General features: G+C 35.9%; 1 protein-coding gene across 6 annotated transcripts in view; it reads right to left on the bottom strand.

The window, feature by feature from the left end:
* Window positions 1-25,804, bottom strand: part of LOC108109487 (protein held out wings) — a 39,407-nt gene that overhangs the window by 2,648 nt on the left and 10,955 nt on the right. The window contains exons 3-8 of one of the 6 annotated variants that reach the window (XM_041819137.1): window positions 14,384-14,517; window positions 7,811-7,927; window positions 5,990-6,130; window positions 5,529-5,625; window positions 4,905-5,249; window positions 1,838-2,317 (exon numbers count right to left, since the gene is read on the bottom strand). In XM_041819137.1, the coding sequence (XP_041675071.1) occupies window positions 2,211-2,317; window positions 4,905-5,249; window positions 5,529-5,625; window positions 5,990-6,130; window positions 7,811-7,927; window positions 14,384-14,517 (941 nt within the window). In that variant the 3' untranslated portion in view covers window positions 1,838-2,210. Of the gene's footprint in view, window positions 1-1,400; window positions 2,321-2,686; window positions 3,972-4,904; window positions 5,250-5,528; window positions 5,626-5,989; window positions 6,131-7,810; window positions 7,928-14,383; window positions 14,518-25,804 lie in introns of those variants that run through there. The other 5 variants (XM_041819138.1, XM_041819139.1, XM_041819136.1 and 2 more) reach the window with 5 other exon arrangements.

The raw sequence follows: 25,804 nt of genomic DNA, 5'->3' as shown, positions 1-25,804 counted from the left end.
CATCCTTTTTAGATTAATTCATTTTTCTAGTTTTCTTTTGTTTTGTTTTTTGGTTAACTTGGCCTTTGGTTAGTTATAATTAGCAATAGTATTACATCACATATTTTTTTTTTTGGTTTTTGTTTGCTATAAACTAAATGTTTATACCGTTTAATGGTTTTAATATGCTATTTATAAATTTACCACGTAATTATTTAAAGGGGAAAAAAATAAAGTTAACAAAAAAGATCACATCAAATTGCAGGTGCATAAGCTGTCAAGACAGAGTGGGATTTAATAATTACATTATTTTTTGTTTTTAATTTTTACAAAATAAAAATTAAAGTATTATTGTTGAGAAAAAGCGTTATTTACATGGTTTGTTTTGTACATAGAAAAGCTGTTTAAATTTGTTTTTTTAATTTTAAGTTGAAATTAAACTTTCTTTTTAATAAGTAAGTAAGTAATGCACATGGATCCTTGAACTTAATCAATTTAATTTCTCTCTTTTTTAATCACTTTTAAGCAGATGCAATTTCATGATTCGGAGTTTGGAGTTATACAAGTTATGTAATTAACTAACTAGTCTAGAGATCAATTAATCATAGACAGAAGATTCCGCAACCCATAAGCTTAAAGATTAAGAGTGTGGTGAGTACACATATAGATACGTGTATATCGGATATTATATATAGTATATATATATGCATAGGATACATAGATTATATAATGCATATGCCATAGCATTTGTGGTGGTTTCTTGGTAGTAGTAGTTGGTTGGATCTGGTTGACGGTTGCTTTTTGTTGGTGGCTTTTGGGATTAATGATCGAATGGTCGAGGAGTGGGTGGTTGAGTGGTAAGCATAGAGTTATGCCCCAAAAAGGACGTGTGTGTGTATGTGTGTGTGAGGTTTTTATGTATAAATGCGTTTGTGTCTTTTAACTAAAGTTAAGTTTCTCTTAGTCACTAGAGTTGCAAACAAACAAAGTGAAGTGTTTTTTATTATTATTATTTCTGATCAATGAGTTATGTGTGACGACTGAATATCATTTTTTAATCATTTTTTTTGAGGGGTTAAGTTCGGAAAGCGTTAGATTTTTTTTATTTTAGATTTTCATCTTAGGAAAATTCTGAAAGTTCGTGGAACAGATAAAGAATCATAAGACTTGGTAAGGATTTTGTTTTGTTTGTTTTTTGTTGTGTTGATTTTTTTTCAAGGTTTTCTTTTTTTTTTTTTGTTGTTTTTTTTTTCATTTCAACAAAAATCATTGATCTTTATTTCTTTGTGGTACACTTTTCGGTTCAATTGCAACATTTACATTCGAACGCATAATACAAAATAATCATAGATAATCTTAGAAGACTAAACAGGGGACTTAGCCTAGGATACACATGTAAAATTCATAGAGCTCTCTCTCTCTTTTATATAGATTATATATGGCTTATATCCGAGAGTAATACAAATAAAAATCTACTAAAATTTGTTCTTTTTCATTTTTTTTCTTTCTTTTTTTTTTTGAGTGTATGTAAAACATCAAAGGCACAAGTCAACGTGGAAACAAAGGAAAACTAATGTAAAAAATTTGTGTAAAAATATATATACTCTATATATATATATATGTAAAAAATCATAATAATCTTCAGCTAGCTAAGACTGATAGATTTTGCATGTGTCTGTACTTTTTGTGTGTTTTTTATTATCAAAATTTCGTTTTCAAAAAACTCGCAACTCGCAACTTGAAATGAAAGGCAAACTTATATAAGATTTGCATTTGATTTCTTTAAGTAGAAAATAAAACACATAAAGAAAATAATAGTTTGATAAAAATAAATAAAATGAGTAGAAACACAACTAACCTGTGGAGGCGGTGCGCTTGACAATTTCTTTTGCGGAACTCTGATCAGGGGCAGAGCGGCCTGGCCGGGCCAACGTTTCCCAGCCAGGTTTCATCGGATATACAGTTTTGTTTTTTTTATTTTAAAGAAAATTACTTAAAGAGCAGCTTGTTGTTGTTTTTGTTTAAATAAATAGCAAAAATGTTAAAAAATAATTGAACTAAATTGATGGACGCTGCCTGGTGAACATAATCTAAAAGCAGGCCAAAAACACAATCGTTCGTTTTTCTTTTGGAAATTATTGATATTAAAAAAAGAGTGCTTCAGCTGTTACTGTTGATATGAAAAATAAAGGTTACTTTTGGACTTCTTTTGATTTACTGTTAACGAGTATTTACTGTATCTCAATGAAACCCGCCGGCTTGGCTGGCACTCCGACCGTTGCTCGCTGATAGGGATGTTCGCGGTTAGTCGCCAAACGACGCTGCTGCTTAATGGCGCCTACTAAAATATACGATACGATACATGTAGATATATAGGTTTGCATATCATCATCGGTTATAGATTTAAGTATATATATATATATGTGAACATATAATATTTGCTACAAAATACAACTTACTTACTAAATAGATATTGCATTTCATATCCTTACACATCTACCATATATATGCTATATGCTTGCTCAAAAACTGCCTTTGCTGGTTGCTCTGCCAATTTGCCAACTGACGGGGGAATATTATTGACCTGTTTTTTTTTTTATTTATTTAACTTTTACTTTGTAACATCATTTAAATTCTCTGCTTCTTTGGAATGAGTCGTTTTTGTTCTTTATATAGATGTGCTTGTGTATTCGATATATATATTTGATCTGATTTCATGATTTGGCCTGCAAAATAAGTGATTTTCAAGCCACTAAGCCTAAGGTTGTTGTTTCCATTTGAAAATTCTAGAAAATCTATATAATATTTTCCTTTCCTTTAAGCATTTTGTTACTCTCCAGCTTGCTGACTAGTCGTGTGCATACAATAGATGGATTTTCTGTTCTGGGACGGCTGCCCTTGAGCCTCGACTAAACTTAGTTCTAAGTTGAAAGTAATTTTTATTTTTAAGCACCAACTTGATTCAAGGCTCTCCTTTCCACTACGAGATATATATATATAAATATTTTTATGTATATTTAAGAAAAAGCTTTGCAATTCTGTTCAAAAAAATATATATGGTTTTGACGAGAAATGGCACTGGCTGGAAAAATTGAAACGGTTTCTCTTGCTATTCGCGCTCTTTGTTAGGTACATTTGTGCATAAATACTGTCCCCCTAAAACACTCACTAACTACAGATATATAAATATATATAAAAAACATAAACTTAACTAGATTGCACTTAAGACTCGACCCTCATACCATTAAAGAAAACCTAAAATTATAAGGTTTAATATTGAGAAGAGAAAATTATAAAGTTTAGCCCTCTTTAATTTGAATACTCTTGGGTTCCAAAAAAGGAAAAAACCAAAAAAAAACAACAACTTCCTATGCTGTTGTTGTTGTTGTTTTGTTCTCAACTAGAATATACTCATGTCTCGGGTGGAAAAAATATATAAAAAAAAAAGCATAAATCATAAAAGTAAGAATTAAGATTAAAACAAAATTCTCTACAAATTTAAGGGCCTAAAAATCACTTATTTTTGCCAATATTGCATATTGCAGAAATGTATTCCTTTGCATTCTATTAACTAATAAAAAAAACTGCAAATAAAAGCAAATCCATTGTCGAGCAATAATTATTCTTAATTTTCTGTTTTGCTTCCTTTCTTGAGTATTTCTGTTTTCCTGTTTGTTTTGCCGTTTTACTCTTACGTTTTTGCTTGTCTCTAAGTAAATATTTAATTTTAAAAATATATATTTATATACAGTCTATACATTTATATATGTGTGTGTATGTGTGCTTGTATAATTCTGTTCCAGTTTTTCATGTGACTGTAACTATATAAAGTTTAGGCTAAACATTGGGTTTTCCTCAACAATTCGTTTCTGCTTTCTGCTTTTTTCTTGTTGTTGTTTTTTGTTTTTTGTTTTTGTTTTTTCAAGGGAAAAATAATAGAGAGTGAGAAAGAGAAGTTCAAAAGACGGAGCCGGCATGCATATATCGACCAACTGTAAATATTTATGTTTATAACAAATATATATATAAGATAAAATAAACATTTGGATAAAATAAATGAAGGTTTTGGTTTAATTCTGTTAGCTCTGGTTAGGATATTATCTTAATAATCGTGAAATCTTAGACGAAAAGCAAGGTTAAGAAGCGTGACGAAAAAATCTCATTGCATACTTTATGGCACTGAACGTAAATAGTAATTGTGTTAGATTCATGTAAAATACAGGTAGATCAACTGCTATGTAAAATATTCTTGTTCTTGTTTCACAAAACAAAAACCAATTAAATTGGTTAAAATATAAGGCAATCTTTATATTTCAAGAATATTAACACTTTGCTAACTGCAGCGTATCCATAGTATAGCCTGCTATATAACAAAAAAAATAAATGCAAGCTCCTACTAAGCAATGATTAAATGCAAAATCTAAATGTCAATTAACAAAACAAATATAAAAAATAATAAATAAATATGCTCAAAAATAATACTAGATGCTTGAGCTCACTAGAGCTGCTGCTCTGCTGGGCTGTCATAACAAACTCAATCGATTGCACTTGGTTAATGTGTTAAGAGGATAAACAAACCTACCGGGCGTATGCGCAACGTGTAAATTGTATATATCTCTAGTGTATGTTTTTGTGTGTGTTAAATGATGTGTGGCTGCTGCTATATACTATATATTATTATTGCTCGCAATTTAACTAGCAGCTAAAAAAAACCCTCAATTCTCAACATATCTTTCTCCTTAGGCGACTAACTTTTCTGCCTTCTAATTAGGTAATGAATGTGATTCGGCTTAGTGATGTTTGATTTTGTGTGTTGGTGAAGAGAGCATAAATCATAAATCAATATATATATATATGTATAGAAGATGAAACAGGATGAGATATATATATATATATATGTGTTATTTATCTGGCAAACAACCCACCGCTATGATCAGCATATTCCGTGAGCAGAGGATTGCCAGTGAGGGCGGCATAGTTCGCATAATCGTACGGTGCGAAGATCATTCCATGGCCGGTCTGGTCAAAGGCGGCTGTGGGGGCTGCCTGGGCGGACAGTATGCTGGCCGCTGTCGTTGGTACGGTCATTCTGGGATTGAGAATCAATGGTGCGCCCAGCGGGGCGGTGGCAGGGGCACGTATTTGGGCAGCTAGGCCGGGCAGGCCGGTGGGCGTCAATAGGCGGCTATCAGAGGTGGCCATCAGGCGGCGCCACTCCTCATCGCACACTGCGGGATACAGATAAGAAGCAGAGCCAACGCATGAAAAAGCTGGTCGTCGTGTACACATAAATCAAATACAAAAGTAAAAGAAATGTAAATCGAATTTAAAAATCAGTTGGTTTGAACACTCGTTAACTTTTCTAAATTTGCTCAATCGTTAATGGTTGTTAGCAGTAGTCGCGGCGCTCATTTTAGCTGGTAGTTTCGTTCGATTGTTAACTTTTTAGCTGTCTAAGATCGGGAAATTGGTTTAGGTTATTGGTTTTTAGATGGATTAAAAAAGTTATATATTATATAGATAGAGAGAGAGGCTTTCGGTTGACATACCTGCGACAGATTTCGCTGTTGTGTCCCTATAAGTGCCGTTAATAATCGCCAATTCCATAAGTTGACGTTTCTTTAGCTCATCTTCGCCTTCGGCTTGCTGTTAGTACAAGTGTTTGTTTGTTTTTTTGTTTGTTTGTTTGTTTGTTGTTTTTTTGTTTGTTTGTTTGGAGGGTTTTAATGTATTAAACGGAATACATTAAAGCAGATTAGGTTTGTTGGTAGAGAGAATGAGAAATAATATAAGAAAAATTCATTATTAATCATATTTGGTTAACATTCAATTTGGTTTAGCTGAGAAATCATTTAATTTATTATTGATTTAACATAGAAAAAGGAAATGGGGAAAGGCAACACGCTTTGATTTACTTTATGATTTACTTTAAAGCTTCTTTCACGGGCATATTATGAATATTAAAGCTCTTTTTTTCTTTTATTTAAAAAAACTCTCAACAAACACTTACCGGCACGAGCAACTTCTGAACTTCGGCAACGGCCTGGGCCAACTTGACTGTGGCACGGTTCTCGGTGTCCTCGACGGTTATCAGGACATGCAGGTCATCGGACAAATGCTCCCAGTTAGGCTTGCCACGGTTGGCATCCTCCTGGAAAAGTGAAAATAATCAAATTTACAAATTAAAAAGTCTTTTTAACACTTTTAAAGTATTTTTTGAAACAAAATTTCTAGTCTAATTCCATTTATTTTCAAACTTTAAGCATTCAGGCCAAGGAAAGAATTTCCCGAAAAATGTTAATACCAAAAAATTCGAACAAAATTTATTTAGCGTGCTCAATGATTCAATCATTCTACCTTCCTCTGCATCCCCCTTATAACACCACATAAGCTATACAAAAATGTGAAAAATGAAAACGGAAAATCTATATAAAACTGTGTGCGAATGGGCGCAGAACAATTAATAGTGGGCGTGCAACGCGGCACTCAAAAACATTATTGCAATTTTTCATTTCTGCTATTACTTGTGGCCAGCCAGCTGAGTTTTCCTGGCGTACGTGCTTGAAAAATATATATATTAAATACTTTTCCCTATTTCTTCTCCTTCAACTCGCCACAATTTCTAATCAATTAGGATCAAATTGGTTAGAAATTCTTTTCAAGTAGTCCAGTGCTAATTCCATGTCAAATTAACAACTGTCAAGTTGGCAGCCAAAAGTTTTATCACTAATCGAGGACAACCTTTTTGTTGGCCACTTTAGGATGAGTGGCCCAGAGCAAAAAGAGAAAAAAGGAAATCAAGATAGCCTGAGGAAAAGGTATAAATGTAGAGGGAAACACATCATGCACTATGAGTAATTTTTCACCCGATTGTCGTTTCTATTTCGATCTGCAAAATGCAAGTAAACACACACAAAATTTCTATTCTTTCGGCTTTTACTTGTTGTCACAGACAAAAATCTTTCGTCTTGCGGTGAGTCAGACAGACATTTGTGTGTGGGAGGCGAGTCTCTCCCCCCGCCCCCCTCATTCACTTCTTCTACTAAATTATCAAAATATTGCAACAAAATTTGAACATTTTCAAGAGAGAAAAAAACCTCTCCTGTCTGCCTGCCTTTCATTTGGCCCGCCACACATTTATGAATTACAAAAATACATTTAATCGTCGTCTCGAGACATTCGCGTCTCATTTTCCTTTTCTTTACTTTGCATTTGATTTGCTTTTCCCGTCAGGGGAAATTAAATCATCTGAGAATTTTGAGTGACAAGATATAGGTATAGGTATGGGTTCAAAAAATAAATAAGTAAGAGTGTTTTGTGGAGAAAATATGAGGCTCTTAAGGTGCTCTTTAAAATCATTTCTTTACTTAATTAAAATGGTTTCTTTAATGATCATTAATTTTATAGAAAGAATCTACTTACTTTCCACAAAGTATCTTTAAATTAATTTCATTAAATTTATGAATAAAGAATACTAAGTTGCTGCCTAATTACTTTACGGAAATAAGCCCCATGGCAATCATTGCCAGAAATAAAAACCCAAAAACTCAAACCGAGAGGGGCACATTTTTCGCCTTATAATTAAGAATAATTCCCATTTGGCACGGAAACCGACTGTCAACAGAATTTTCATACCCAACCAAACTATATATATCAGATTATATATATATATACATTCGTGGCCACTATTTACGATAATTAAAATTGAAATTGAAGTGCTCGACTAATGGCTGAACATTTTTGGAATGCGAATGCAGCAGCAGTGCAAAACCACAAACTATTTGATATTTAAGAACTTACAAATATAAAATAAAGAACTTTAAACACTCACCTTCTTCTTGTCGCGCATCGAGCCCTTGCCTCGGACCATGATCTTGCAACCAGTCTCCTGCTCCAATTGCTTGGCGGTCATGCCGCGGGGTCCCAAAATGCGACCGACAAAGTTGAACTGAAAATGGAAATGAAAAATGTTGAAAAGATATAAATTAGAAGGGGGCGAAATTAGAGGAAATCATTAACAAACATCAGCATACGACGACGATCTAATTAACTGACTGACAAACTTCATATAAAATTCAGTTTTTTTCTGATTTTTTGGCAAATTTAAAACGCATTAAATTAGCTCGTGACTCAGGATGCATAAATGCCAGGCCGGATAGATTCGTTCAAAGTCGAAGTTATTAAAGCGTATGACGCGCTCTGGTCAGATTCGGTTCGTTGAAGGCTGCTGGAGTCACCCACAACAATGGGCCAAGCGTAGAGTAATATGACCCGCGGCGACACGCCTGAATTTGGCACGATAAACCAATCAGCCAGATAGACATATACATACATATATATATATATATATATATAAATCTTTATGCATTATGGCCAAATGCAGTCAGTCGGTTCAGTTAGCAAGTTCAGTCAGAGGGCACTCAGAAAAATGTAAGCAAAAAAAAGGCTTAAAATCTGGAAAAGCTTAGAAGGGTTTACCTCATACTTTTGCCTTAAGAGAAACTCAGTTACTTCTATATCATAAGCCTTAAAAAACAAAAAATTCCCCTTTCTATCAACCATATTTTTCTCTCACTGCATCTCTGTCGGCGACATTTAAAAGAATTTTCCTTAAACTATTAGCGGAGCGTGCAAAAATCTTTTGACGCGCTTGTCGATGATGATGGACGTTGTTGCCTGACATGTTGTTGGCCAACTAACCAAGCAGCCAACAAGCCAACTTACCAAATCAGCAATGTGGTGACCCCAACCATTGTGGCGCCCAATTATCATATACTTTGGTTAGATTGCAACAACATGCCTGCAGGTTTGGTCGATAAATTAGATTTATTGGCCAGATCATAAACATTTTCGTTTTGAGTTATTGTAAATGGCTGGCTAAACTAGTTCTGATCTCAGCCTCAGGGTAGGCAGGAAAACCCACCCACCCACATATATCCAGAGACCCATGGCGAGATTGGCGATGATGTGATGGGATGTGAGATATGGGGATGTTAAGTGCACAGCGATGCGATCATCGACAGCAGACAGCCGGCGGCAGCAGTTAGCCAAAGCAAAAGCCACAAAAAGCCACAGCTACAGCTACAGCCACAGCCACAGCAGCTGTTGTCAGTCAGTTTCCAATGTATCTGTATCTGAAAGCCTGCATCTGCAACTGAAACTGAAACTGCAATTGCAACTGCCACTGCCAGTGCTACTGAGATCGAATCAATTGAAAATTGCCGCGAAGAATGCAGTTAATGCCTAATGGCTCCGGCAATTTTAATTAAATTTTGCGAAAAACCATTTAACCTCCATTCAAGCAAAACTATTTTTCGAGAAAGTAGCTAAAACTGGAAAACTGTAAGACCAAAATCTTATTGCAAACGCACAAAATTGAATTGAAAGACAAAACATTTGCATTGCTTATCGTTCTGATATCAATTGCTTAATTAAAAATCCCTGGCTTGAGCTCAATGTTTGCACAAGTGATCTCCTCCATTTGCCTTCACCATTCAACGGAAATTAAAACCCATTTTCCGAACCCCTTCCTCTTGCTCCCCACCCTCTCTTCGTTGCAACACTTGAAAACGACGCGTTGCGCGTTCTACAAATATTGAATGGAAACCCAAACAAATACGCGAGTGGCCAAATAAATTATAAATGATTGCGCTTTAAGGGTTTCCCCACTCTTGTTTTCTCTTCTCTCTTAACAGTTTCCACAAAGAAAACTCATAAGAGTGGCCATAAAGATTAAGATTATAGCACTCGAGATTAATGGCGGGAGAGCTAAGAGCTTTAAGCCATAATCATTTTGTTGATTATTAATTAAAAAGTAAGTTTTATTGGCCAATAAGTAGCTTTTTTATGTCAACAAAAATTATGATTATGATTTAATTTAATATTAAATTTCAGCTCAAAAGGTCAAAGTATTTTCTTGCCTTGCAAAATGCATAATTTATGCGGGAGAACCGTTGAGTATTTTTAGATTTCTAAGGTAGCATAATGGAACCCTTTGCCGCCATTGTCCGATGGTTGTTCCCTACAGCTCAACAATTACGCGACCTCAAGTGGCACGCGTGCCTTGCCAAGACATCACGCATAAGCTGCACTTCAAGAAATTAGTAAAAGGGAGAACTTTTTTGAACTTTAAAACTTATGAAAATGTTTCCCTTTAGAGAATAATAAGTAACTAAACTCCTCTTAGGGGAAATAACATTAACTTAAGGTTTCTAAAAGGAAACTCTTTCGAGCTTAGTGCTTCTCAAACTGTATGTATTGACCTTTTGCCTCTGAGCACTTCGAGTACTTAAAATTTCTGTTGTAAACAGACAAAAGACAGATGCGAACGGGAGTCAAGTGGAGTGGAGCGTACAAATAATGTTGTATAGTGTAAACATATATATATACTATATATATAGAGAGAGAGAGAGAGATCTCAGTGCGGAGGCTGCTTCTGCTGCTGCTTTATTTTACAGATTGTGAGCTCAGATAGGGGGCAGCGATGGCTACGGAGGCGGCACAAGGAAAATATTTTATATTTATACAATTCGTACAATAATTTTCAATACGGGCAAAAGGTACACTCGTAAGCAAACAATTGATAAGCGAATTGCGACGTACAAACAGACACACACAAAAGGGCAACGAAATTACTGAAAAGGAAAGTACAAACCCACACACACAGGTTATGATAAGAAAAACCATTTTCCATGACAACAGACTAACCAATTGTGTGGAAAACTTTTCATATGAAAACCGCACAAAGAAAATATTTGGTATGCTTTTCATTAGAAGCAGAACATTATATTTTTATAGTGTTCCGATTTTAATCGCAAACGCCTGCCTCCGCTGACTCAGTCAGTCTTCAAGCTTTTCATTTTAGCCGCTTGGCAGTAGTAAATTGGAAACGGAAAATGTACAAGCAACCAAGGCAGAGGTCGGCATAGATCAAATAGATTAGTCGATTACTAATATGCATATATATATATATATAGTATAGCATCGCATTGAGAGACACTTTAGCACACATAATTACGCTACACAAAAAGCTCGTCTATTACACAGAAAAATAAATCAAGCTTTGACATGACAAACAACAGCAGCAAATTTAACTTCAAAATAATGCTTGCCACAAATTGTTGTTGCTGCTTTTTTTTTCTATTTTTGCTGGCACTCTGGCGGGGCTGTACCTATTAAATTACCGAACAACCCCAAAATGTACGTAAAAATTGCACGTAATTAGCATTTCAATGTTTATGACTAATTTGCTGCAGTTTGTAGATTAATTGGCTTTTGTGTTAACGGCTTAGACAATAAACAACCAGCGGAACAGCAAAGCATAAGGTGATTTGGTTAGACAACAATGTCTGAGATGGGTTATAATTTGGCTTAAATATGGCCGCGATTTTCTCAAAATGATCGATATGTCTCTCTCTCTAATAGCCAAACGCATGACCTTAACACAAATCGAATGTCAAATATGGGCTGTAGTTGTAGTTTGTGTGGGGGTGTGACCGCAGCATTAATCAGCGGAAAGGGTATTTAATCTACTCAATGGTATCGATTAACAATTGATTAATTAATGAATAAACAGAGATCGTTGAAAAGTGGTAATCTAATGCATAATTACCTTTAGTCTAAAGTCTTTTTAACAATTTAATTTGAACTTTTTGGTTTGTTTTTCCATTTCGATTTAAGAAAACAAACATTTAAGCTAGCTATATATCCTATGCTCTCATCAGTTATCTATAGAACCCTCTAACGCTGCCTCATCTTGAAAATATTTCCCCCTTCCAAACGCATCTGATTGTCCCTCTTCCATATGTTTAAATTTAAGCATCAGAAAATGAGTTTGCAAAAAAACAAATAGAAGAAAAAATGTCAAACATAATTTGAGTTTCTGTTCGAAGCAAAAATCACTCAGAAGCTGGCCAGGCTCAGTGGGTCAACATGTCGCACGTAGCATGACGCGCCACGGGGCGTATGAGCAATGAGCGTTGACAGCGAACAGCAAACAGCGAGGAGAAGATAGATTTAATGGTAAAAGGCGGTCCATAGAGAGCATACAGCGTTAATAGTTTGCCGTAATTAATTGTAAACTGTTTTAATGCCTCAACGGCTGCGCCGCTGCTGACTTTAATTAAGTTGCATTTATGTTTTGGACACGTCCAAAGAAACAAGATTCAGATAGATATATGAGTATATATACATTGGAGTATATATCTCCGGCTGCCATCTCTTCTGCATTTGGAAAGAGATTGACAAATTGTTGACCATTTACATGGCATACTGTCGGGCCAACTGACAAATCTCTATTTACATTGTTGAATGCGTTATAAATTATTAACTGCTATTATTTGCGACTGGCAGTGTCGCTGAGCGCGCTAATGCCATGAAATTTATGCCCCATGACGGGGCGCAAGCACACACATAGGTTTTGCCCAGAACTTGTTGCACTTCCAAACGACATTTGTCTTGCTTAAACATAATATTTTTTATGTTTGTTTCTGCCAACTGTAGGAAAATGTCAAAATTTTCCTAGGTGAATATTTAGTTTTGCTTTTCGAAATATGATTGCAATTAAATGAGATGATTTATGAGGAGAACAGCACTCGAGACGCCCGCACAAAACCATTTGAAAATAAGACAGATTGGAACAACACCTGAAATATTGGAAAACCAAGCGGAAAAATCTCAGACCCTCGGGTCGTAAATCTTGGCTAGAAAACTGTGCCAGTTTGGCATCAATTTGGAAAATAACATAGAAAACTCACATGAAACAACATCATCAAAAGTTTTGAGTTTGTTAGTCGGCATTTCGTTCATTAAAATTTTCTATGTTTTTGTACAAATTTATAGCCCGAACTCATTCATATTCATTTCATTTCAGTCTAGCCCTAATAAAGTTCAATTTTATGTTAATGCTGGACTGTCTAATTTCGTGTTATCTTTTCGCTTGGCCAAACTCTCTGGTGATTCAGAATATGTATTTGCTTTATGCAACACGGCGAGGGGTAATTAATTGAATGCCACATGTGAGAAATGTTTCACTTTGGCTTCATTAGTTTTAACGATGCTTAAGAAGAGAGACAAAAGGTTATAGAACCTTTGTAAGTGGTGATGACGAGGCAGGTTCTAAGACAGCAGCTTAGGAAATAAATTAATCTAAATGGAAAAGAGGTTTAGCCTAGGGAATGTCGTTATTAAATGATGAACTTTAGGGAAATTAAATAAACTTTTAGCTAGAAGATGAATCTAAAGGGTTTTCATATACATTTAAAGCCTTTCAAAACTATCTTTCATGGATACCAACAACTTGACTAGAAGTCTACAGTAATTCTCGTATCTAAACTTCTTTTCATTGCAACTTTATTTTGTAATTAAAAGAACTACAAAAATCGCTTAAATAATCATTAAATTCCGCATCATTTTGATTGGGTCATCGCCCCACCCCAAGCACCCTGAGCTGGCGCCATTTGGCAAAGAAAAGTATTTGAACAGCTGCCGAGCAGAAGCCGCCATCGAACGGAGTGAGAACTGAAAGGCTTTCGAGTCTAATTAATGCTATTTAAATTTATGCATTTATCTGGATCACAAGCAAAAAACAGAAATAAAAAAATGGAAAAATTAAAAAAACGAAGCGAAAAAAAGAAAACATAAACATCAAGAGCAAAGTGTGTCATGCAGTAAAATAAATTTCCTCAGTTCCGCCACTGCGACTGCTGTCAGGCCATAAATAAATAAGAAAAAAAAAAAAACGAAACTACGCCCAAACAATTTCCAAATTAACAAAACTAAAGAAAAACAAAAGAAAAAAATATATAGATGTCTGAAGAGAGGGGAGTTATGTGTGTGGGAAGGAGAAGCAGGGAGAAGGGGGAGGAAACATTTTAAATTGCATAAAATTAAATCAAATTCTAATGTGGCAGGGCTTGGCCTGAGTGACTTGCCACGACGCCTACAATGGACGACAAATGAAACGAATGAACGCCGTCAAACGACTTCCTAAAACGCTTCAATGATTTTGTCTAACCCATTTTTATACTCATATATATCTCTGTCTCTATATATATATATCTATAGCTTGATCTGTATCTGTATCTGAGACGCAAGCTTTATAGGGAAAAATCAAGGGAGCTTTGCATCTCTGCTGAGGCGTTTTACTGTCTTCTTTCTGCCAAGCCAAGACAACTTAACAGATGACTGACTCTATAGGCAACGTCGGAGAAGATACACCTCTAGGCTCATTGGCTGGGGCGCTGGCACACCTTTAAGCCATTTCCGGTGTAGCCCAGTTGCTCACTGAACGCGTTGTCAATTCTAATTGGCGGAAGTCGCGGCGTGTGCTCTTCTCTCTCAAATCCATAAATTAGATCATCGTTATCATGATCATGATAGTGATTATTATGTTAGATAGACTTACATCTGGATGTTCGCGTACTGGCACATAAACCTTCTCGTTCATCGTCACCACCGATCCCTCGGGCTCGGGCAGAGTCAGGGGCTCCTTCTTGACCCCATTGATCTGGAACAGGGAGGCGCGTACGCGTGCAATTTCTAAAAAGATTAAGATGAGAGATAAGATGGTATTAATATTAGTTTAATTTGTGTTTAAATATAGAACTAAATGCATTGAGAAATTGTTTTGAGGGGTATTTGATTAGGTTTTTGATTGGCAAATCTAATAAACTGCTAACAAGCTGATTAATAACCAAATCTAACAGATTTTCAATCTTTAAAAGTATAAATATATTTCCTAACATTTTTATATTAACAATAGGTATTCCCCATAGGAGTTCGTTCAAACTCTCTCTTGCTTTTCTAACAGAATTTTCTACATCATTTTGTCCCTTCTTCCTTCTTCTTAACCTATTTCCACATCCCCTAACAAACTCTCCCCTAACTCTGTGACGTAATTAAACGCATCGTTACTAATCATTATGGAATCTACTTTTGCAATAGCCTCTATTTATTACCAAGCTTAATAATAAGCTCAGATGAAAGGCAAACAAACAAAAGCGTTGATAATTTTAATTGCCGACTCTTCTCGCTCCTACTATGAGTGCTGTTGCTGTTGCTCAATTTGTCATTTTAGCTAAGTGCTTGTATTAAATTACGTTTAATTTGCCGCTAGGGTGGAAAACCTACTTAATTAGCATCAATATAATCGACGTGTGAATGTATTTACTTAGCTAGAAGTCATCTTATTTATTAGGTTAACCCATGAAATCATTTGGTTTATATTTAAACAAATTATGCCATAATTTGACTAGTCATAGGTGAAATGATGATCAATATCACCCCTCTCAAACCCTTTATTATGAGGTCATATATGCCACGCCCCTTTCCTATTCACACTTGTAGTGGGGCATGTATTTTGCAGCCCCCCAACTGTGTCAGTTGACAGGGGCTCTCGAATTGATATGATCAACATTTTGTGTTCTCCCGCTGTTGCTGCTGTTGCTGCTGCTGCTGTTTAGTTTTTGCATAAGCTCAATTGCATTGTTTGTCTTTGGCATGTGCTTTGACAATTTGTCACTAAAAGTGGGTAATTGTGTGTGTGTTGGGAGTGGGGGGAGGGTAAGGTGACAGCATCAGATGTCACAGAAATTATTTAAGAATATGCCACTAAATGACATCAAATTAAATGCCTGACTTCTCTCACTAAATGTCAACATTTTGACATACGGTTATCTGATTTCATTGACAGTCTATGTATGTGAGTCTTGACATGAGAAAAGTCTTTAAAAATATATATCCCAAGTTAAATATAAAAATAAATTTTATTTATATGTCAAGCCTTAGAAAGTTTTGTTCTAGAATTCTAAAATTAAACTATTTGAAGACACATTTAAGCTTATTCTTTCTTATATTAAAATTCTACGAAAACCCTGACTGAGTTTCTTGACCTGTTGACTATAAAAATCTGCACACCGAATAACATTTTGTTTGGCCAAATTTAAATTAATTATATTTGATATTTTTATCTAGTAGCTGGCTTATTTTCTTATTTATTTCCCCGTAGCTTTCACTCTGTGCTGTGAGTCTGCCACATAAATAAAATCTGAGGCTAACAAAGAAGACGAAATAAGAAGAAATTGCACAAAATTTAAATTTACTTTTTCCAAGAGGAAGACCAGTGCGAAAAAAAATGAAAAGAAAAAGCCAGTCCAGAGTTCATTGCGGGCCAAAGAACCCATAAAGAAAATGCTTAAAAACCAAAGAGAGAAAGAGAGATGGACGAGGAAAGAAGATGAATCGGTGGAACCGACACAATTGCTCTAAAACACTTGACTCGATTATTGATTGAGATGGAGATGAGATTTTCCCCTCGACCATAATTAAGAGCAGCTCGAGAAAGACTTTTCATTTGTTTGACCATTTTTCTTTTTGGTTTTGTGTAATTTATTGCGACACGCAAGTAGAGCATTCCATCGGTGGCATCATCATCATCATCATCATCAGTATCCACATCATCGTTTGAATGAGTTCTAAGCCATAAGCCCATGGCATAGTATTATTGGCATAAACGCAATCATGACAGCTGTCAATTTTAATCGAGCGAATGTCAATCCGCATCCAACATCTATTCAATCTGCAACGTGACCGATGTGTGGCAGTGGCACGAAGATTGTGCAGCCAGATTATATGAATAAGCCGCGCCAAATTGGTGTAAAATTGCATTTGCATACGAGCCGAACCGATGACGGAGTCACTGACTGAATCACTTACTATACTTCTGGGGCCAACTCAGATAGATGGCTGGATTGATAGCGGCATTTAGATAAATTACAATAATCAACAGTATCTCCCCCTTAACCCTAGCCATATGCGCAGGCGGCTTAATTAATAGCAGCGCTTAGTCAGCGACTATTATAGTCTATAATTAAAGTACTGGCTCAAAGATCACCACCTGTTTTTGCCACAACTGACCATTTTAGGGCATAGCTGGCTTTCGTTATATATATAGAGGAGAGAGTGGGCGGTACGGACGTGGCTAACCAGAGCAGTGCCACAATCCAATCTAATAATTATCAATGAAAGATCTTTTTTTTTCCTTATTTTTTATTCATTAACAAGTCAAAGTCGTTTGTGCTTTTAAGGCAATCTCCGTTTCATAATTTACATATGGCAGAGAGACCGCGCTGATCGCGCTTATGACTCTATCTCTTGGCCAACTCACTGGCTGGACTCTATATATGGCTAGGGACGGTGCTACCAAATTTGGCACCCCGAAGTCGAGGTGCTTGCGTGTGTGCGGTTCAAGTATTATTATTATCATTTTCGTATAATTTCTTGTTCCCCCCCTCTCAGCGTTAGCTCTTTTTATAGCCAGCCCCCACACACCAAAAAAAAAAAAGCACTTTTGGCGAACCTTAACTATGGAGTGTTATTAGTCAAGCAACTAAGAATAAAAATGGGTAAAGCTCAAGGTTGGGCGTGGATTAGAAGGATGGACTTGTCTTGATTTCTAACATGACATCATCATCATCATCAGCAGCAGAGAGATCTAGAGATTCTAGAGATTCTTTAGAGATTTTTGCCCTTCTAGAAAAAGGTGGGCGGACATAACATTTTCCGACTTGCTTGGCTGCAGAATTTTGCAACATTTCTGTTTTAAATTTAGCAAACTGCACTTGATGATGAAGAACAAGAAACAAGAAAACAAGAAACACAAAATATACAAAATACAAAACAAGAAACACGAAACACGAAAGCAACTGAGAACGAATGACAGCCAGTCGAGCGTCAATAAATTGTCAAATTTTATGCACCACGATTTTTTTGGCAAGGGTTCTTTATGCCCGCCAGCAAGTAGGGCATAAAATGTGTACATAGTACCAGGAATATTAATGTGGAATCAGATTATATATATAAAAATATGTATACATTCGTTTATATTTAAATGTATTTATGGAACATCGTAAAAGTTGCCAAAGCTTTTATGGCTTAAATGGTTTTATAATATGAACATTTTTCGGAGATCTTTTAAAAGTGGTATTAGCTTGGTTAGCTAGCAAAATTAATACTTTAAGGTAACAAGTAGATCTATCTAAAGGTATAGAAGTTATCAAAACTTTTTACTAGCCATTAGAAAGCTCTCTAATTTAAACTCTCTACCCAAAACAGCATAATTCCCATTAACAAGAATCTTACCTCCATACCATTGATCAGTTTTCCATTAGCAAAAAAACCTCGCTCCCACCAAATACAGCCAAGAGGATATAACTTATCGAATCCTAAACTTGTCAATCTAATAAGATATGCCAGACAGCTGGCGCAGACACCTCTAAACCAAATTAAAGCCGCGATCAGCTCACCAGCTTAGCAGCGGCTCGCTGATTGATTGTTTTAAGCCGAGAGAACAATTTGCATTGGATCACGACTTCAGGTGGGAAATGTTAAGGTGGGGATATATATCTATCTGCTATATACTATATATATAGACTGACTGAGTGCGACACATATCTGGCGGCTAATTTATGAATGCAAAACCATTCATACCACACGAATTAGATGACTGCCAGCTGATGAGCGTGTGGGCGTTTGTCTTTTCTTTGTTTTTTTTTTGTTTTTTTATACTTTTTAGCCAAGAAAACAATGTCAACTGCGATCGTTTTGGCCTCCGTTGATCTCTGTATGTGTGTGGGCTTTTAAGAGACTTAACAAATTGTCACCAGAAATGGCCGGAACGCTTAAGGTTCACAGAGCGATTGGGCGGCCTGCAATTAAGCCAGGTCCCGCATATTTGGCAAGCGCCAAAATGTATTTGATTTTAATGTTTTTTATTTGCGCTTTTTTTTCGTCATGAACTCCATTGGCCTTGGGCGCATTTGCAATTTCGCATTGTACTCGCATTTAAGCCAAAACGAAGCAAAAAAAATAACATTAAATAAATAAAATGTTTATTGTGCGTTCAAGTAATTTCATTGCTCGGTTTTGGTGGATTTTTGCATATTTTGTGCATATTCTTTCAGTTTGTGGTTTCGCACAAGGCATTGGCTTTCGATTTTTAGAATAATAAGTCAGACAAGTTGTTAGAATTTAAATAAATTAGATTTAAATGCGATATTTTAAAAGATTTAACTTGATTTTCTGTTAATTATCTTGACATAAACTCCTTGAATAAATATCAAAAAAGTCTTAGCACTTAAACCATTTAATATCTAAATCAATTTGTTAAGCAAACAATCCTTGAACCTATTACTTATAGCCCGCACTGTACTGCAAACGTTCCGCATCAAGGCAAAAACAAACATTTGTTAATCTCGCCTCTCTTTCTGAGTTTTAATATATTTTCAGCATTTTAATTAATGACTCTCTATAGACCAGCCAACAGCAATGACAGTTTTTTTTTTATGCATTTTTATTAATAAATTTGTAGCATCATAAAGCTGTCACTGGCAACTTGGTTCACACGCTCAAAAGTATGGAATCTCAATCTATTATATATTCTATAAAATATATCTTCTGGCACAACATTAATATATCAATAATGTTTAATCTGATTTTTCCCTCAAAACACATAAAGTTTTGTTAACATGATTTTATAAGTTAAATTGCATATGGTAGCAGCGCCGGACTTTAACCCACATTCGGTGAACAGAAATCAAAAGTTGCTGAAAGTTGTTGCAAGGTAAAAAGACAAACAAGAAAAAACATAAATAAAAACGATTCCGTTGAGTCACCAACAAGAGCAACAGCAACAGCAGCAGCCATTAACAGTGAAATAAAACAAAAGAAAACACAATTAATGCTGGCGGAAAACATAACATCAGAGCTAAAAGAAAAACATAAAAACAATGCCTGGGTAAGGGAAAAAGAAATAGGTCAACGAATTGCGAGCAAAACACAGAGCAGAGGAAATGAAAACAGGACTTCTTAAAGCGGAAAAACCATCAGTACAATATATATATATTCCTGATCACAAAGGAAAACCAACGAAATGAAAATGCAGACAAGCGAACACTGTGCAAACATTGCTGAGAAAATTATTCCATCTCCCAAAGCAAAAAGGAGAATGTTCCAAATTTAAGTAAAATTGGTTGCCTCCCCTCGACTTTCCCTGCGAAACAAATGTAATTGACTTAAAAATTAATAGAAAACATTTCGGCTACACCATCATCTTTCCTATTTACATTTTCATTTAAGTAAGGGACTCTCCTCAAACAAAATGTTTAAATGCACGCATTTTTCATTTTAACACGTCGTCCGCATTTTTCCGGGAATATTTTTCTTTTTGAAATTCCACAAAATGGTTTTTGCACTGCAAATTGTTTATTTATGCACCGTGAAATATTTCCAATGATTTTTCAACATGAAAAACAAATGTGAAAAAAAGGAATCACGGCCAGAATAAATCTTAACCTGGCTGGCCAATTGGGGAAATAGCCGCATTCGTCGTGTTCCAGCCAAATGGGTAAACACTTGAACAAACACAGAAATGATAAAACGCACATTAAACTAACAATAACACGGAATAATATACAAATTGTTAGTTAAATAAATCAACTTTTTTCCGTGAAGCTTAAATAAATATACGTTTTGAGGCTTGTCGGACCGATAACGCTCTTGCTTTTTGTGGTTATCCAAGTTGGTTTTAAGTTATAAATACAACTTGGTAATGCCATAAAAATAATCATTTGCTTTATTAACAAACAGCAAATAAATATTATGGCAATAAAATGACAGCTTTCGCTCAATTGGAAATGTGAGAATGTTTGCAAACTAACGCTCTTTCTATTATTAGAAATTCGATAACTTTTATTAGTCATAGATACATAGTAATGAAGATTGACAGTACGTAAAAGTTTCGCCAAAGATTGGCTAACCAAATAATAATAGGCGTGTGAACATTCCAGTTAAACTTATTAAATATATTATCATTGCTAAGCTAACTCAATTAAAATTAAAACGAAATTAAAACATGGTTAGCAGCTCATGTTAAGCGACACTTGGAACCAGTCCTCGTTCCCCCAGTCGTTCTGCTAATAAATCGCAGCGATTACAATCTCCGGGTATTTATTTTAGTTAATCACACACAATGACGCCGTCGGAACGTGACTAATTTTTGGCTAATAAGCCGAAATATAAACAGCTTTTAATAGCTATTACCATTTAATTAGAAACCGTAAAGAAATATTGAAAAATAAAGAGGATGTGTTTAATGGACACTCAAATGTGCTTGTGTTACTCATCCTCATGATCATCATTGCCAGCATCCCGTTGGTCCAAGTTCATAAAATTTAATGCCCCCACCCACATCATAAATCTTCCCAGAGCCAAAGATTTGGAAGAGCAAGAGCATGTGACAGACAGTGCTGCTGAATGGCAAAGAAAAGGAAAATATGTCAAAGTAAAATCCAAGAAGATGCGACGGAAAAACAATGCCAAATGGCTTTTCACATGTCGCCGACACAAACACACAGACCCAATTTGTTCCACATTTTTGATGAACTTGCTACTAGAGTCACGCCAGAATGCCTCATGAATTTTTACTCATGACTTGGTTGTCTCAAAAACCTTGCCCAAGATGACTTGGAAGGAAGTGAAATGTTCAATTTGAACTTTCAGTTTCAGAGACAATGGGCCAAAATGGAAAGTTGTTGGCTCAAACAAACAGCCAACAGCCAACAACCAACACGCACTGCACACACTTTAAGTCAACAGCATTAGGCCCACAAATTATGTTGTGTGGGTGGCACAAAATCATCATCGTCATCATTATCATGATTATTATCAGCAGATTACAACGATTTTTCACATGCTACTCCATCGCTCCGAAAAACAATGTAAGTAAATACCTTTGCTAGACTGTCTTCGGGGCAGCCTTGCAGCTTGACATTAAGCCTCCGAAGAGCTGCCACAAATCAGTTAAGAGCATCAGGGGGAAATGGGCTTGGCCAGGCCCAAAAAACACATTCAATCACCAGCTAACAGACACTTCAACGAAATTAAATACGTGTCAAAACAATCGGCAGCTATCAAACAATTAACGAACAAACACAAAAGGTTTGCAGGTAAATTGACTTCCCCACCCTTGGGTGTTATTGTTTCATATTGAAAGGTAATTTTTCTCTTAAAGCACAATTGAAATTTTTTATCCAGAAGCAATATTTGTTATGCAGTAATCTCTATTTAAGGCAATGATTCAGAAAAGTTGTGTAATCAATCTGCGGGGGAGGTCGCCTTCTAAGTTAAAAGGCATTCCATATAGCATCATCAAACCTACTAAGAAACAAAGCTTTCTTTTAACAATTCTACTAAAAAAAATATAAAATAAATGAACACCTCTTTTAACACAGTATTAGTACCTCATAAATCTATCAACTTCATTACAAAATAATTCCTAATAATTTGTAGCAAACTCTTCCAATGATTCACATTGGTTTCCCACTCAGTTCATCCCACTGAAAACGAAGCTTGCATTGAGTCACGAAAACAAAAAGGCAAACATTTTCACAGCTGTCCGGCTCATTAGGTGTGTGTGTGTCCGGCGTAATAACCACCAATCCGCACTGGACCTCAACTTCAGTTCGTGAGAGCCGAGGGCAAAATCTTTGGCTAGCAAAAGAAAACAAACAAGTTTCGAAAATTGCTGGCCAAAAGAAAATACAGAGTTAAATCAATTGCAAACTCTGCAACTTGTCGTTGCCAAAAAACATTGCAAATATCTTGGCAGCAGTGGTGGTTGTTGTTTTTTTTAGTGCTGCAGTTACTCGTAGGCTTATTGGAGTCTAGCCGAGCAACTAGCCGCTAATCAATCAGTTCCCATGAGCACAATTTCCACCGAAAATGCCCCCACGTTTGAGACGTTTGAGGTAGAGAAAAGGCCTCCAAAAAGCAAACCAAATAAATATGCAATCAATGCGTAAATTGCCACAAAATAAATGCCAGAGGAAAAGTGGAAATGAAGTCCCTAAACGAGTGCTGAAACAAACAAACTAACTAACTGATAATATAATAAAATATTTAAACATTTTTAACAAGCTCTTAAAGGTACATCTTAAAGTTACTTTAAGTTTTTCCTTTTGAAAATTCCTATAAAAATTTATCCAACCTTTTCTCTCCTTTTTATATTGCAAAAAAAAAAAACGAAAATAGCTGACCAAATTATGAATGCCCGCGACGAGGGCGTAGAAAAAGCATTGGAACCAAAGCAGGAAGCCACACCCTGACCCTGTCCCAAAGACATACACCCAAATAATTAATTAAGAGCGGCTTCCCACAGACGTTTTAGGGTTGAGTTCAATACCGCCCGACTTCTATTGACAAGGCATAAAAAGCTTAGAGCTTAGAGAGAGAAATATAAAAAAAAAAGCTGGAAAAAAGTTGAATAAAATTAAAACCTTTAGTGCATAAATTTCATAGCTCAGCGAGAGATGAATGACAATTTACTCATTTGCTTGGTTAGTCACAAAAAATAAGAGGGAAAAAAGGAAAATACGATCTAATGAAACGGTAGTCGACGACACACGCGCCCATTTTTATAAAGCAATTAACTGTTGCTGATTTTATGGCCCCGGGGCTCATAAAAACTCAGCTCAACCAACAATGATATGATATATATGATGATGATGGTGATGGACTGGCCACCCTTTACTCCTCGCTCATCGACCGATTGCAATGGCTGCTTAGACCAATTAAAAGCTAACAATATCTAGTATAGCTAATAGGCGATATGTGTACTCAACCAATCAGGTTTAGTAGTGGCTTTAACCCTCTCGCCGACGGCATTTTGTTCTTGCCCCTCCAACTGAGGCGAAAGCGTTGGAGATAAGGAAACTCACCTGCAAGTAAACGGAAAAAATACATTTCAGATTAGATAAGAATAAAAAAGAAAGCAATGGCGTTGATGGGAAATTAATTTACAATGTTAACTAAAGAAACATAGATGGATTTATGAATGAACTTTACCAGGAAAAGTTTCAGGGATATGAACTAGATGGTTTAACCTAGTTTTTTCACATCTATAGATGCTAGTTCTAAGGGTTACACTTAAGAAAAAACCAACAAAGTATATAGAATCTTAAAAAACCTATCAAAGAACACATTAAATCCCCTTGAAATTCCCTAAACATTTCATTGCATCATAACAAAAAACCCTTTCAAAGATCAAGACATTAAAAAACTGTTGAGTTCCGTAACTTGAGCACCTCAATCAACGGGAAAAACTCTTCTGGCCACATTCGACTTTTGTTATTCCCTTGATTCGGAGGCCATTATTCTATTTCTAAGCATATTTATAGGATGGATACGCCCCACACTCCGAAAATGTTGCTACTACTTGGTGAACGCTGCCATCGCCGCCTCTGGCTTGTTTATTTCTGGAGTAGCCGAATGACTTTTCCGGACTACGTGTGGGGAGAAGAACACAAACAACCGGGGGAAGAGGAGGTGGGACTGAATGGCCACCACAGAGTTCACGACCTCTTGTTTTATAATTTTACAACAAAATTGCTTTGGTTTTGTTTGAGTTTTGACATTGCATTCTAACTTTTGCTTGATTAATTTTTCTTTATATAAAATACACAACGAAATTTCAGAGGCAATCCGGTCCGGTCAGTCTCGGAAAAACCTGTGTAAACACCGAATTTTTCCCCAAACGGCTGCGTTCTATCACAAAATGTTATCCCTTGGCTTGTTTTTATTACACAAATGTATATGTGTATTGGAATTATGCTAGCAGAATATACATTTTTAAATATATATTTACGATAAATTTTTGTTTTGAAAACTCACAGCTTGTGTTCTGGCGGAAATTGAAAATTTATAAAAATCTGTGTTTTTGCCTTTTCATAGAGAGACTGTGAAATGTTTGTTTGGCCCATAAACTTTGGCTATTGGAAAATCATTTGTAGCTTATGGCATTTGGAGAAAGTTGCAGTTGCGCTGCCGTTTTTGGATCTGGCAACTTATGGCGGCTGCTTATGTCATGTTTATAATATTTCTTCTTTTTTTCCCCTCTCTCTCCTTAACCATAATTAGCTGAAAGCCATTCGATGCGGCCTAAATTTAATAGATCGCATTTAAGCGATGTCTTATAATCAATATATCGCCCATACGCCGTGTGTGACACAGGCCATCAAGGTAAAAACCTCTTTCTCTGCCCAAACAGCACTTGATCACCACCTACCCAAAAACAAAAAATGATATATTATGTACTCAATAGCCACCAACACGTAATTGTGTGTATGTGTGTATATAGCGAAATGTGCTTGACCAACATTCAAGTGTGGCCAACAACTCGTTTTGAAACAAAAGCCAAAGCTGCCGCCTTTTCTTTTTACTGCCCCGTCGTCATCGTCATCGTCTTCGCCTTGAATGGGATTTATTATAATAATAATAAATGTCTTTAAGTACACACACCATATGCCATACGCACATGTAGGTGGGCCGTGTAGTCTTAGCCACTTCGGGTTGCGATTGGGTTTGGGATTTGGTTATGGGTGCTGAGTGTGCAACTTGTTCTTAACACCTTTCCTTGTTCTTGTTCTGGCCTTTTTCGCCCACGTTTCTTGTTTATTTTTAGTCTGGCGTCTTCGGGTTTCTCCTCCCTTTGCTTTTCTTTTAATTTTTTCTCTTTTTATATGTTTTTATTTCCATTCCATTGCCTGTCTCTACGCCTCAAAGTGTCGCTTTGTGTGACAAACTATTTATCTGTGGGTTTCAACCAAAAATAAAGAAAACAAAAAACAAAAACAGAATGCGTGGAAAACCGGAAAAGCCTACGTAAAGCTAAGAAAATGCAAGTGCACACAATCTTTACCTAAAGTCGCTTGTACATACATGCCAATGACATTCAGCTGTTGTCAAGCTGTTGATAAGCTACAAGTCGTCCTTG

Source organism: Drosophila eugracilis, unplaced genomic scaffold (assembly GCF_018153835.1).
Source record: "Drosophila eugracilis isolate 14026-0451.02 unplaced genomic scaffold, ASM1815383v1 contig_47, whole genome shotgun sequence".
Lineage (NCBI taxonomy): Eukaryota > Metazoa > Arthropoda > Insecta > Diptera > Drosophilidae > Drosophila > Drosophila eugracilis.
This window is presented reverse-complemented; position numbering and strand designations above follow the sequence as displayed.